Here is a 15,487-nt window from a genome sequence, read left to right as displayed (position 1 = left end):
ACCCAATATCCTAGACCGTGGAGTTGTCGTAATCCTCATGATTGGATTGTGAGAAATTGGTTTCATCGGCGTTGGAGCAGGACTGGGCGAGTTCCCATAACACTGACCTAGAAATATTTAATAATTGCATGTATAATTGATATCGATACGTGTCTCTCTTCGCAACTGGGAATTTTACCCTTTTTGTAGAGACGCATTCCTTCCTTTTTCGGGTCGATGTTTCGAATGCAATGGTCCCCAGCTTCCTTGATGTAGATTTCCTCGTCGTTCACGATTAATCCGACGAAGCATTCGTTCGTACCGGTGTCGTTCCTCATGGTGTACGTGTACATGACACCTTTTTCTTCCCACTGACCCAAGCACAAGTACGTTCGTTCTAAAATAGAATCATATTAATAGGAGCACATTTTATAAAACCGTGTCGACTCGTGTCGGATCGAATGTTTTTTACCCTCGTAAAGTTCTCCGGACTCGCAGTCGGTCACCTTGAAGTACATGATCTCGCGCGTGTTGCAATTGCTGCTCAATTCGGCGCACATTCCCGACAAGTCTGTGATCATCCCCATGTACTGACCGGTAATTGGACAAGGCGATTCCACGGCGCGTTCAATCCCTGTTCCAACGATATTATTCATTATGCATGAGTACAGGTGCAAAGTGGAAGTGTAACGAAACGAATGCAATGCATTAAATCGATCGTTCCGACTAACTCGCTTGTGTCATCCAAACTGGTTTATCCAAATTGGGATCGTCGCACAAGTATGTTTGGTAACTCGGACTCAACACCATCCCTATCGTGAATTCCAGCACGTTTTCGCTCCGTTGTCTCATCATCAAGCATAGGTAAGCCGCTTGTTCGCTGAAAATTGAAAATCTTTCTTTAGGGTAAAGCTATACAAGTTACCGGATATTTTATCGACGACTTGGAAGTGTTTTATTCATTTGAAGGCATTCTGTAATTTATTTTCCATTACTTGTGATAAACGATCGATTATCACTTTTCTCTGTATCGTCAAGTTTTTCTGTACGTGATTTTGTTAAAAAGCAAAAGAAATATTAACCAAGTTTTGGTCCTACATATTTACCGGACACAAGAAATTTGTGATAAATTAATTGATTAATTTTTCTTATATGCCGTAATACAATAAAATCATTATTTTATTATCCTCCGGTGTATTATATGTATCACAGGTTCTTAGCATTTTCTGTAATCGGAAACAAAAAGTTTGTTAACTAATGTCTTCTATCTTATATGTATAATAATATATTGGGTCTGGGAAAAAGTTCGTGGCGTTTTTCCCGACAGATGACATCAATTGCAGATAACTCGGGAAACACAGATCGCAGCGATACCACTAAACGCTCGTTGGAAAGGTGACACTTCAAGCGTTACTTTGAGTGTATAAACATCGAAATTGGTGCAGTGGTTGGAAAGTTGTTTGCGTTTGAAAATGAAGAAAAGTAATGAGAAATTGCGCTATATTTTGCAATATTATTACGACAAAGGGAAGAACGCTGCGCAGGCTTGTGAACTTTGTGCTGTGTACGGTGAAGGTACTTTATCAAAATCTACTGCGCGGAAATGGTTCGCTCGCTTTCGTTCTGGTAATTTTTATGTGAAAGTTGAGTCACGCTCTGGTCGTCCAATCACTGAAAATCTGAAGAAATTCTTGAAAAAGTCCAGCAAAATAAGCATACCAGCGGTGTCGATATTGGTATGGAGCTAGGCGTTGACCACAAAACTGTTTTGAACCATTTATACAAAGCTGACTACAAAAAGAAGCTCGACGTATGGGTGCCTCGTGAGTTAACATTGAAAAATTTAGTGGATCGACATCTTTGGCGACCTGTCAAAAATTGCGAGAGCTTGGTTGGGAAGTTTTGTTGTATCCACCGTATAGTCCAGACATACATAGCACCCTCTGACTATCACTTGTTTCGATCTCTGCAGAACTCTCTCAATGGAATTAAGCTGGTTTCAAAAGAAGCTTGTGAAAACCACTGGATTCAGTTTATCAACCAGAAACAACAGAAGTTCTTCACCGATGGCATCATGGCTCTACCCGAAAAATGGCGAAACATTGTTGATAATAATGGAGCATATTTGGTTTAAATAAATTCATTTTCACACTATAAGAAAACCAGTTGAATTTACTAAAAAAACGCCACGAACTTTTTCCCAGACCCAATATGTATAATATCTTCAACAAAAATTATTGCAATACTTTTGATTTATACACGAAGGGGAAAGATCAATTTCATTTTTCAAGATAAAGTAATAATAGATACTTCATGTTATTTCTATGTATTAATTTCTAAAAAGTTTGTTTCAATGAGACTGTTCAGATGTCCTAATCGCGAGCTACTTACCACTGATCCTTAGAGTAGACGATGTAACGACCAGTTTCCTCGTTCGAGTCCACCGTAATGAACGTGTAACTATTGTAGCCGTTCAAATCGGTGAAAGTCATCGTACCGTTCACGATCAGCGACTCTTCCCACAAGCCTTGGGCCCATTTTGGAAATCTGGAAAAAGTTCGGAGCAATCCGTGAGAGAAAAGTTTAGTGGAATCGCGACGTGGAGGGCGATCAATGAAAACTTACGTAGCCACGTGGGTTTTCACGTAGTTCGGCATTTTTTTCTGGTTGGGTACCTTGCTGAGAACCAAGGTCTCGTACCCGCTGGTCGAGTTATCCAGATTCTGGATGCAACTCGAGTCGCTGCCGAGTGCCATGTAGGTCTTTCCTTTTACATTATCAACATGAAACAGCTATAAACGATTACGCACGCGAGTGAACAACAAATAAACACGCGGATCGCGTAGAACCGTTCGCAGAGAGCATTATTTTCGACTCACCCCGCATCTGTACCGTGGTCTGTCCTCGCTGATCGCGTTATTCTCCAACAGAGCGAAATAGGTGGATCCGTTCGGACCGGGCCAATTGCCCAAGCAATTGAACGTGAGATTCGCTGAAACGACGATCGGAAATCGTAAAGACACCTTGCAATCAGAATCATCTCTGTATTGTCTTGAGAATCGAACGGGAAACTTACATTGCGGTTCGAAGTTGCAACGATTCAAGTGCAACCGAAGTACCGAGCCGTCGGGACAGTTGTTAAACGACGAGGAGAAGCTGTTGCACTCGATGGCATGTTCAGATCCATTGTTCAGATTGTACTTGAAATGGTACTGTCCAGTTATGGGACAATATTCGTTTCTAATAGGAACGTTCCCGATCTCTTTGGTACCTGCGTTTTGAACAAACGTTCGTCAGGACATTTATCAGGATATTCTAGATTAGGCGTGGGCGTGGGCACGGATACATAGATCGTATTCGAAGTCGTTTGAGCAAAGCTCCAGGGGCAAAGAGCATTTGGTGCTCACGCCCACACCCGTTCCAGCAGTACATACAACGAACAGAAGACTCACGATACAAAATAGACGTAGAGTTGAGCACCTCGCAGGAAGCTAAAGCGGTGGATATGGTGGTGTAACACCTGTTTAAGTTCTCCGAGAACACCTCGATAACGTTTCTTGATCTCCTCAGCAATCGGAAGCATCTAATGCACTCGCCATCGCCGTATCTGAAATAGAGACGATAGTCCAGTCAACGAAAAGTTGTAGAGGGAAATGGAAGGAACAGAATTTTTAACTTTGGGTCTTTGTTTGGACTAGTTAGGAGGTAAACATACTAAAAGTCCCAACTCCTAGGAGGTGAGCGGGGTGCAGAGGGGACCTTCTACTAGCCCCCCCCCGCACCCCGCTCACCACCTAGGAGTAGGGACTTTGAGTATGTTTACCTCCTAACTAGTCCAAATAAAGTCCCAAAGTTAAAAATTGTGTTCCTTCCATTTCCCTCTACACCCCCCTTGCGAGCATTCATTGATTGGACTACGACGCTGCTCTCGATCGAGGTTGGATCTACCGAAAAGTCGGGAACGCAATCTCGAGGATCATTTTCAAATTTCCGGTCGCGTCTAGCGTGCGCGCAGCAGTCTGCAACTATATTATAATTACCGGTCTATTAAATTTAGAATGAGGCACCGTTAGTTGGAATACGTAGTCGACGTGGTGCGATGTCTGGACTATTTCCGTCTCGGACACGCTGTAGACGTCGCGTCGCGTCGCGTCGCATCGGAGCATCCTCGAGGATGCATTAAAACGGTCGCGTGCCAAAACGGTATGCGAGGATCCGCCTCGAATTCTCGAGGATCTCTCGAGAGGTATCGAAACGGATCACGGCTAATACATTCTGTGCAAACGGTCGGAGAACGCTGACCAAACACAGGAGACGGAAATTCGGTTTATATTTTGGGCTGGCCAGAAAGTTCGTGTGGTTTCTGGTTCTACATATGTGTTTCGCTTTAGGCGTTCCAAAATGCTACTAATTTCAAGTGATACTAAAACCTTAAATTATATCTACAAAGTTCGTTAACGCTAAACCTACCACGCTGTAAAAGTAGCCGGTACACATATATGTTGCCTTATAAAAATAATAAGATTAAATTTATTCGAACTTTGTACTGTTCATTATAATATGAACGAAATCTCTTAATTGGAGGAAATCGTTTGCAACAATTTGCTCCGTCTTAAGTCTTAATTTACTAAAAACCACACGAACTTTCTGGCCAACTAAATACTAATTGATACGGGTTATCGTTCGCTACCCGCGGAGGAAAAGAGAAACTACCAACCTGTCCATCAGTAACACGTTATCGCCGACCCTCCTGTGACAGTAACCCCACACCGGTATAGCGTTGAACGTGATGGCGATGGTGGAGTACTGAATGGCCTGCGCGCCGGTTGTATCGCCGGCTTCGTTTCCGCTCACCTGTGTCACGAATTCACCCTGAAATTCCGCGGGAAAGTAACAGCCGACCATGAACCGAGGGTCGTAGTCCCGAAGGCCATCGTCGCTCGTGATTACGGTCGCATCTGCAAATGAAATAACGATGCCTGGTTAGTGGTTAGGCGCCAGGCCGTCAGCCGTCAGCCGTCAGCCAATCTCGTACAGTGGGCCCGAATATTTCGCCCGAAAAGTCGGAAAAACTATTTTACACTTTATGTCGTTGTGGCTCGAGGTCGTAATATAGTAGCTCATTGAATTCGTCTTAACGCCAGCTATAACATTATGAAATGAAAAATGCATTTTAACATTTAAAAAATCAAAACGATTTCTATTTTCCGTCGAGAAGAATTTTTTTCGAAATTTTATGTAAACAAGTTTGTAGGTCTTTATACACCTTTTCGAGACAATTTCAACGGTAGCCATACAAAAAGTATAAATTTTCTCTTCTCTTCTACATTTTTCGGGATAAAGACGTTTCAATCACTGTAACTGTAAAGAGAAGGTATGCTGAAGAGCTAGCTAGTCAAATATGGCAAAAATTTATTTTTCACTAATGAACTTTGAGCGCGGATATCTCGGAAACTATGCGTCCTAACGATAAGACCGTTCTATACAAAATTAAAGCTGAGAAAATGTGCCACAAGATTGATTCAATTCAGTTATTCGCTATTTTGCATAGTTTCCGCGATATCCGCGCTCAAAGTTCACTAATTGTGCTGAAGAGATAGCTAGTCAAATAAGGCATTTCTTTTTCACAATTCATTTTGAGCGCGGATATCTCGGTAACTATACGAGATAGCGAAAAACTGAATCGAGTCAATCTTATGGCACATTTTGTCAGCTTTAATTTGGTATAGAATGGTCTTATCGCTAGGACGCATAGTTTCCGAGATATAACCGGAAAACCGAAAAAGCCGACCTTCTACGTGCCCCCCTGCCCCCGCTCACCTCCTAAGAGTAGGGAATTTTAGTATGTTTACCCTGACTAGTCCAAATAAAGTCCCAAAGTTAAAAATTGTGTTCCTTCCATTTCCCTCTACACCCCCTCCCTTATGAGCATTCACTGACTGGACTGAAAGTATTCGATGCTAGAATTTCCTTCGAGTTCGATGGAACGCGACGCGACGCATAAAATAAATCGCGTTCCAGCTTGCTGCCCACATGTCGCGCACTCAACGATCCATGAATGGTCATTAACGTCGGCATTAAGTGGTTACGAGGGCAGGTGCGACGCTGACAGGTGGACCACCATGGAACTTGGCAACGAAACATAATACGAGCTGCTATCGCCTGCCTCTTGGAGGGATTATGCTTGCTCGCGTGTCTCGCGGATCTCTTTTCTCGTCGAATTATGACTCATCGTCGATCGAATGATGCAGTCGGCGCGCCGCTTTGTTCTCGGAGTTGTTCCTATCGCAGTGTCGATTAGGTACATCCACTGATTCGGTCTTCGGTCTAGCCGGTGCGACGCGACGGATACTGCGAAGACTGTGACACGTGTCGTGAGATCGTGTCATGTCGGCAGTCGGCACCCGACACCGACGCGAGCAGCTGTTTCACCGCATGCTTCTCTCGGAGGATTCTCCGGCTGATCGAGCGGTTCCCAGCAGTTCTCTTCCTTTATCCTTCAATTTCCGTTCGCGACCGCAAACAAACGAACGCAGGGAACGGTCCACGGATCGATGACAAGGGAGATGAAACGCAAAGAGCGAAGGAGCGAGAAGCATCGAAAAAGCGACTACGGAAGAGAAAAGGGGCGAGGGGAGGACGCGAAGGGGAGAAAAAAGGTCGGCCCGGTTGCTGTTTCTCGCATTCCTTCTCGCGTTGTCGCGACGCGGTGCGTTCTCTCGTGCGAGCATATTATGCTCGCGTATAAGCGCGAGTATACCTGGTCTCAGGTTCCTGAGAACGAGAGTCGCGAGGAGGACTTGTTACTGCCGATCCCCCCATGCTGCCTTCCTATTCCTCTTCCTCTTCCTCTTCCCCTCGTTGTCCATCTGCTTCCCCGCGCCGACGCGCGACGCATCAGCCAAACACAATCCGAAAACGTGACCGTCCCTCGTTCACGGGTTTCCCTTTTTATTCCGTTCGACGGCTAGGGGGACTAAACCACGTTCCTCTTGTTCCGTCACGATATTCGGTTACCACCCCCGTGTGTCGGTGTCCAACCAATAGCAATCCTCTTCTCTTCAGGATTCTTACAGATCACGGGATCCCGGACTCCCTTAACTTGTTCGTACGAGTAGAAAAATACTCCCCCCGGACTCACGAATAATTTATCGTCGCCGGGGGAGCATCCTGATACGCTTATCTCGTCGGAGAGATCGATAGCGTTCGCCCCTCGAGGAGCCAGCGTTAAACTATAATGCCCTGGATTCGGCTGTCACGGGGGGCCCCTGTAAATCAGCTCGCAGCCGGGCACGGAGACCAACGGAGACCCTCTCGACGAAGACCCAACCCAATCGATAGAAACCCTTATGCTTAAAAAGATACTATACGCGCCGTGCGAGAGTGCTATTGTCACGAGGTTGTCTCGAGGGGTTGCGCCTACCCTTCGACGACATTTCCGCCGTCGCGCCGCGCCGCGCCGTTTGCATTTCGGGACTCGTTCGAATCGCCGGAACGAGAGCAGGATATCGGAACAATTCGAATCGCGAGGAAACTAGTTGGGAAGTCGCGACTGATCCAACGATATATTTAATATGGTCTTTATGTTTTGAAATAATGGTGAACAGCCAGTTTTCAAATATTATTCATTATTCACACGAGTTTTCAGACATTTCCGGTGGTATGACAAAAAAATGTTTCCTACAAAAAGTAATCAATACTCAGTCTTCTACAAATCTCAATACAAAAAATTTGAATAATTTCTTTTTTTAAATAAAAAATTGTGGTCACCTTCAATATTTATTTATAACTATATATTTTTTATTTAATAACATTATAGCTGACGCCAAGACGAATTCAACGACCTATTTAATATGGTCTTTAAGTTTTGAAATAATGGTGAAATAGGCGTGAACAGCTACCGAGCCATTCTGGCCCACTGTGCGGCGTACCGGTGGTGGGCAGCAAAGTGCGATACCGGTTCATCGGGGGACAAACCGACCCTCTCAATTTTCAGAGGACTCGGTTCGATTCAACACCGCTCTTTTGTCTACGGCCGATTCAATGGCTTCGGCATTTCGCGTCCTAGAACTGCCAATACGCGAAGCCCCCACGATATGCTCTTCCCACAGTTCCTTCCTTCCGTTCGTTTCGTTCCTGCCGTCCTACGGTGGAACATTTCGCCCGAAAAGTCGGAAAAAATTAGTTTACCCCGTTATTTATAGGCTATTTATGAGCTAAATTTGAGGTATGCATTCTCAAGGTAAAAGAATGCTCTTCATTTAGTCCAGCCAATGAATGCTCATAAGGGGGCCGTAGAGGGAAATGGAAGGAACACAATTTTTAACTTTGGAACTTTGTTTGGACTAGTTAGGAGGTAAACATACTAAAAGTCCCTACTCCTAGGAGGTGAGCGGGCTACAGGGGGGCACGTAGAAGTCATATTTTTCGGTTTTCCGCTTATATGTATCTCGGAAACTATGCGAGATAGCGAAAAACTGAGTGCAGTCAATCTTATGGCACATTTTGTCACCTTTAATTTTGTATAGAATAGTCTTATTGCTAGGACGCATAATTTCCGAGATGTAAGCGGAAAACCGAAAAGGGGGACCTTTTATGTACATTTGAAGTTGGAATTGAAAAATTGAAGTTGAAATTGAGAAATTGATGTTGAAAGTGAAAAATGCAAGTGGAAATTGAAAACATGAAGTTGAAAGTAAAGTGGAATTTGAAAAATTGATGTTGAAACTGGAAAATGGGAGTGGAAACTGAAAAAGTGAAGTTGAAATTGAAGCAAAAACACTAATTCGATCAAATAGTACCAAAGTGAACTTTGAGCGCGGATATCTCGGACACTATGCGAGATTGGGGACCTTCTAATTAGTCCAAACAAAGACCCAAAGTTAGAAATTGTGTTCTTTCCATCTCCCTCTACAACTTTTCGTTGACTGGACTAATTTAAAAACAAAAATTTTTTAGAAACAGTAAATACGTTCGGCAGGGTCCACAAAATAAAACTAGTAATCTTTTTTGATCGAAAATTATGTTCTGGAAATGTTCACTTTTAAATGCTTGTTCGCTAATTTATAATTTTTAAATGTCATTAATTCATTTTCGGTATTACTAAACATTTAGAAAGTAATGTAGGTGGTACATAGATGCATTAAATACCCATATGAGACAAGTCATTTTTTTCCCAAATGAACTGCTAGATCGTCTGAAAAGGGAGGTCCACGATCTCGAGGGCATTCCTCGATAACGAACCAACGCAAAGCAACGCAACGCAACGATGGGAGATTCGTTGGCAATGGCTAGGTCGAGAACGACCCGGAGCCGATTCCCATAGCTCCTCCGTTCCGTTTGCTGCGCAAATGTTCGATCGCTCGGAAAATAACGAACGCACGGTTAACTTTGGGGTATTGTCTCGGTACGGAACCGGCGAGGAATCCCTTGGAAACCGCAACGACCAGTTGCCAGATTCGCCTTCTTCTGTTTCTTTTCACCGGCCGTGAAATTGATTTAGCCGAGCAGGAGGAACGGGAGGAGATCAGGCTTCACCTCGCCTTGCCTCGCCTCGCCTCGAAACCAGCAAAAACGAGCCAACGCGAGGATACCTGTCGAGGAGGCTGAGCCGACTTTGGCACAAAATATTTTTGTCTTTAATGTTTCGAGCTGTAAGTCGTTCGCGAATTGTCCTGTGAAACAGCGACGTCGGAATCTTCGACGGTAACAGTGAGACGGCGTCAGGCATAACAGATCCCCATTTGCATATCAATTGTCAGCTTCCTACACGCGCATAGCGCAATACATATTATGCTTCGATAGCGCTCCGACTGTTCCGGGCATGTGTGTATGTATTATCCCCTTGCCGGCCACTCAGCCACCCACGGTCCCCCAGCATAGGCGAATCGTTCGTATTGTATCGACGTTCCCAGCAGCGATCCTCCAAGGGAGAACAAATTCACGTTTGTACAAGGTCCGAGTTGTTGCGGTGTCCGAGACTTGTTAGGCGCGCGAGCCACGGTGCCGATGTTCGAAGGGATATGCCAGTCATTGGGGGTCAGACCATGCTATCTGCAATTTTAGCTACGGAGTTATGTAATGTCGGCCAATCCGGATAATCCTGCGCACATTGCCCCCCTTTCTCGATTAGAAATCGTACAGCTTGGAGACTCGGCTAACCTCTAGCAAGACTAATGTGACAATTGCGAGCCTAAACCCGCTTTAAACCAACTATATTTGTTTATTTTATCACGTTTTTATTAGCTCGCTTTTTTATTTTAATAAGGTCTCCGGACAGTAGTCGGATGGTTCCGAACTGAAAGACTGCGGTAGGGTTAGCCGCTATGCCTTTTAGATATTTTCCGATATGTCCGCATTTTTGCGCCGTGGACAATACATATTTCGAAACGACGTCTATCATTTCGATTGCTACGGGATACCCGGTGCCGAGGCGGTTTATGGAGGCTAATTACAGTGGTGAAGGATAGGAGAGCGGGAAGATCGAGATTGCTGTAGACTGTAGGCTGTAGGAGGACGCGAGGCCAGCCCGATCCGTCTGTATCCTCGATCTCTCGAGAAGAAAACCGAGAGGCAGGTGGTGTACCGCGCCCATCGCACCCACCTCAGCGACTCGCCGAGTTCCCAGCCGATTACCTGGACGATTTCAAACGAAAAGTAGAAAGACGGGAAATCGAGAAACGTGTCGTGGACGGAACACGGAGCAATCTCGACATCGGTGGCCTCGTTTCAAGGAAATTACGCGTTAGAACGTAATCGTGGCGCAAGGAAGAGGTGTCTCGGTAGTGGATCGAGGTTGCCGGGTCGTCACACTCCCTGGCAACGCAACAATGACCATCATCGGAACGAGCGGAGAACGAACGAGCGAGTGAACCGGAAGCGTCTTTAATTCGCGGACGCCTGCCTAGATCGCCGCCATTGTCTGCGAGGAGAGACCGTCGCGAGTCGTCCTGTCCGGTGAATCGCTATTTGCGACTCATAATTTCGCAACCTGCTTGTTACCTTAACCGCGACAAGACGAAAGGAGGATTTTCTAGGAGAAGATAGTTTAGGATTCGAGTATCGCGTTCTTAATCACCTGGTGCCCTCACTCGGACGACGATCATCGGGTCGAACCGCGTTTGTCATCCCTCTACCCCTCTATCTATCCCTCGACGCTGCCCTGCACGACGATCATAGAAAATTCGGACCCAAGTATGTATGGGGTAACCCCAGGAATTCTTTCGGAACGATTGCTTTCGTCACGGATCGCCAACTTGGAACATTTAGCGAAAGTTTACAGTTGGATCTGGCAAAGTTTGGCCGTTCGTCCTGGGTTCGTGATTTTTTATAGATGGCAACCCTACTCGCGAACCTACTTCGTCGAATTGATGCGCCATGTTGGATTTTGCGGGTGGAACAGGTCGTCCGACGCGACTGTCAAAGAGAAGACTTGCGCGTACCTGCTCGCACTTTTCTCGTTGAGTCGTTTATACTAATATCTATCCGGTTACGGGTTCATGCTTTTAGTTTTCCAGGGTTCTCTCCTGCGGTTCTTAAGGTTTCGCACGGTGTCTCAGCTTACTCCGTGACAGGGGAGAGCTTCCCACCGTGGCCGAACAAATATCTACGATCTCGAGAACAATGTCGAGATTCTTTTTCCTTTCGGTACATTACGACCGACTAGTTTTTAAGTGAACACTTCTTTCGAAGCACCTACAATTTGCTGGGCAGTGAACGAGTCTGATCCGTCACACTCCGAGGTGAAACGATAATCGGGTAAACTCGGCTTCCCAGAGTTTACCCGAGCGATCGAGAAAGAGACAGGTGTGCAATCGCCATACAAGTTTTCAATGGATTGGCTATTTTACTACGCGGTTGAAAAGTTCATTTCACTTTGAAAAATTGCGGTACACGTAAATTGTAGAGAAGACCACCGCGCACCGGCACGACGAACAGAGGAGCGCGTTTCGCGTCCTCGCGTCCTCGTGTCCTCGTTGGGTCGTCAAAGGGAAAAGATTGTTGCGAACGCGCGGCCACTTATGCTCATAATGCGTCGCCCGTGCGTAAGTTCGCATGCGTGTGCTAGCTCATTGTCCAGAATCGCGAGCCATGAAAAACCCGGAGTCTCTTACCGGTGCGGTGTGTACGCCCTACGCTCGATACTCGACGCTCGTGCCGAACTCACTGGCTCGCCTGCACTGTAGTCCAGTCAATGAATGCTCATAAGGGGGGTGTAGAGGGAAATAGAAGGAACACAATTTTTAACTTTGGGACTTTGTTTGGACTCTAGTCAGGAGGTAAACATACTAAAAGTCCCTACTCCTAGGAGGTGAGCGGTGTACAGGGGGGGGGGGGCACGTAGAAGATCCCCTTTTTTTCGTTTTTCGTTCAAAAGTATGTACGATGCATACTGTATGTACGTAGGCACATACGCCGCTGTCGTCGGTCGCGAACCACCTGGATCCGAAGACGGAGGATCGTCTTCGGTGATCAGCGGACCATGAAGAAACACGGACTGTTCCCAGTTCTGGGTAGAAAGGTGTGCGTCGCTGTGCCCGTGTGTCTGCATCCCGTGTCCGTGTCCAGCTAACTGTTCGAGATTCGAGAGCACCGTGTGTTCACGTGTCGTGCGCACAGGGTGGATGTCTGTTCCGTGTCGTGAGCACCAGGCATCCAGACTCCTCGCTCGAGGTTGACAACCAACGCAACGTTAGATGCTTCCGTGTACCGGGTTTCTATTGTCACTGGATATGCTGTCGCGCAGACCGGTTTCCGGTCAGTTGCCTCGACTAAGCTCGAGTACAGTGATCCGGATGCTTCGAGATCCAAAATCTACTCGAAATCGCAATCAAACCCTATACGGCAAAACGGCGCGGCGGTGTGAGGATCGAAGCGAGGTCGTCGATCCCTTGTTCAAGGTCGTCGAACTCCAGTTCCTGGTTCGCAGCTACCCCAAACAATCTTCGCCCTCAGTGGCCGCTCCGCCTGCGCCTGGGGGAAAGTGTCCAGTTGTCTAGTGGAACGAATCAGCTCGGCTAAGCGTTCTCGTACCGTTGATTCTAATATTCAATTATGTCCGCGAAGATGCATCAATCCGATTATTGTAACTTCAAAGAAAACCGACGCCGCGTTCGGAAGGGTTCGGGAACATTCGAAATATGTACGCGCTTCCCGGAGGAAAGCGAACGGACTAACTAGCGAGCGCGGACTTGAAGAATAGAATGTGGTTTCCGTCGACACGGTTGTCCCACGAGTTAACGAGTTCGAGTTCGAGTTTAAGTTACAGTATCGTTTCTCAAGAAGTAAAATCCGTGGAACGAATCCGTGGAAGTAAATCGGCAGCTCCATCGCTCTCGTTCGACGCTGGTCTCGTCGAGATTATGGCCACAATTAGTTCGGTCTTGTTCCTCTCGTTGCTGTTGCTTCGCCGAAGGATCTGACTGGACCGGGGTGGTCTCGACTAGACTCGCAGCAAGACACTACGCGATTTGCATAGCATTAGGACACTACGCGAGCCGAGTCTAGACTCCATCTGTTCCCAAAGACTACAGATTTGTTTTTTAGGGTGGTCTCTCCGGCGAGGTTAGTCAACCTCCTTCCGAGGCCTGAGTTCCTCCATCGAGGACCGAGGATCACGCTCCGTTGTTGCTGCTGCTCCGGCGCAGGAGTTCTCGTGGGCGTCCTCTTCCATTGTATTCGAGCGATGCAACTTCATGCGGGGACGATTACTCGCGAGGGAAATAATAAATCGTTTACGGTTTCGTCAGTGACGAAAGCTCTTCGGTCGATTCTAGGCGAACAACGTCAGGTTACGAACCCAACAATATTTTAGAAGCGTCTCGTTGCGACATTTTCGTACCACTACAACTGGTGCGAAGCCGCGATCTTTTGTCGGTTGCTACGGTGGACATCCGTTATTACGACGACAGCGCAGATGACATACACTATACATAGAGGACCGAGGGGCGTTTCGGTAGCTGCCGTGTCTCGAGTCCCGAGATCGGAGCCCATATGTCGCGAGCGAAGCGCGTGCCGCCCGGATATTCTTCTTCCAAGTAGCCTGTGCGCTTTTTCGATGCTTCTTTCCTCCTCGTCCGGGCTTCCCCGGTGTCGTCCGATGTCGCCCAACGTCGCCAGGCACGCGCACCACGCGCACCACTCCACAAACACGAGAGGCAGGCAGGTGCGACCACGTGTCACCTCGATGCTCAGCGACAGATGCCAGCAAATCGTATGAGAGTCCCATTATATAATATTAGCACCGGAGTTCTACTCCCACATGATTCTGCGCAGAATCCGAGGTTCGATCGGTGTGCTCTTAATTTCCGGTCTTACGAGGAGACCTCGTGTATCAAGAACGCCGGATCGCAACGAGTTTTTGTGCGGACATAGCTTAAGCACCCTCATGAACTATGCAATTGGTTTTAGCCGCCAACGCGAACCCGTTTTCGAGAAAATCGATTTTGAAATTCGACATGTGCGTTATATTCCATGAGTGAAAACCTCTTGTCACAGCGGTCGGTGGCCGAGCGGGTTGAGCGAATGTCTACGTAAAACGAGATTGGTCGGGGTTCGTGTCACGTATCGGCATTTTTTCCGCGACAACCGGCAGCCGCTACCCTACCGCGACCGGTGCGTTAGAAACCCTGTCGACAGGATGTTCGCTCTCATAATGAAGAAGGAAGAAATCCGTCGGGCACTTTCGCCCTTCCTTCTCTCGTGTTGCATCGTGCCGCGCCATGCGTCTCGTTAACCGAGAATTAACGATAATGTCGTCGAAGAACCTGCCGCTAATATCATCGTCCATTATCAAGCGCACCACCTGGACACGACTTCCGACTATCTTCGAAAGAGTCCCGACGACTCCCGACTAAAAATTTCAGTTTTCGAAAGGTTATCGACTAGGCCTCGATCTTGGAAAATTCGACCGGTTATCGTAGACCTTGTACGACCTGATACGAACAAGAGTAGCGCCGAAGAGAGAAATACAGGCGTGAATGTGAATACGCCTCGGGAAATTTGCTGGTTCACCGCGCATCGCGAGGATGATCCGCTCGTTTGGAGTTTCGCGCACGGCGCACAGTGGGGTATTTGGCCAGAAAAAGTGGAGAAAACTATTGTAGCGTTATTTATAGGCTCAAGGTTATAATATTATATATCGTTGGATTCGCCTTAAGATCAGCTACAACATTATGAAATACAAAATACATTTTAGTATTTGAAAAATCAAATTTACCTCAATTTTTTGAAAAAAAAAATTTTTTTTAACTTTTATATATTGAAATTTGTAGACGACTGAATACTGTTCCTCTTTTGTTCGAAGCATTTTTTTCTCAGATTATCGAGAACCCCTGAAAAAGCGAGGCGATAGTGGAATATTTGCACTATTATAACTTTAAAAGTATTTAAGAAAAAAATATTTTATTATAGCGTTTTGGAAAGCTCTGAAAACAAGCTACAAGAATATGCAATAAAAAATGGGGTTTTCTATTTAAGAAATTGAAGATGACCTTCGCGTGATTTTCAA

General features: G+C 46.3%; 1 protein-coding gene across 3 annotated transcripts in view; it reads right to left on the bottom strand.

The window, feature by feature from the left end:
* LOC143215939 (uncharacterized) overlaps nt 1–15,487 on the bottom strand; it is a 33,774-nt gene that overhangs the window by 4,106 nt on the left and 14,181 nt on the right. For 2 of the 3 annotated variants that reach the window (XM_076438569.1, XM_076438570.1), the window contains exons 3-11: nt 4,697–4,937; nt 3,432–3,586; nt 2,859–3,250; nt 2,605–2,771; nt 2,371–2,526; nt 711–859; nt 452–613; nt 179–376; nt 3–107 (exon numbers count right to left, since the gene is read on the bottom strand). In XM_076438569.1, the coding sequence (XP_076294684.1) occupies nt 3–107; nt 179–376; nt 452–613; nt 711–859; nt 2,371–2,526; nt 2,605–2,771; nt 2,859–3,250; nt 3,432–3,586; nt 4,697–4,937 (1,725 nt within the window). The remainder of the gene's footprint in view (nt 1–2; nt 108–178; nt 377–451; nt 614–710; nt 860–2,370; nt 2,527–2,604; nt 2,772–2,858; nt 3,251–3,431; nt 3,587–4,696; nt 4,938–15,487) is intronic. The other variant, XM_076438571.1, reaches the window with a different exon arrangement.

Source organism: Lasioglossum baleicum, chromosome 14 (assembly GCF_051020765.1).
Source record: "Lasioglossum baleicum chromosome 14, iyLasBale1, whole genome shotgun sequence".
Lineage (NCBI taxonomy): Eukaryota > Metazoa > Arthropoda > Insecta > Hymenoptera > Halictidae > Lasioglossum > Lasioglossum baleicum.
This window is presented reverse-complemented; position numbering and strand designations above follow the sequence as displayed.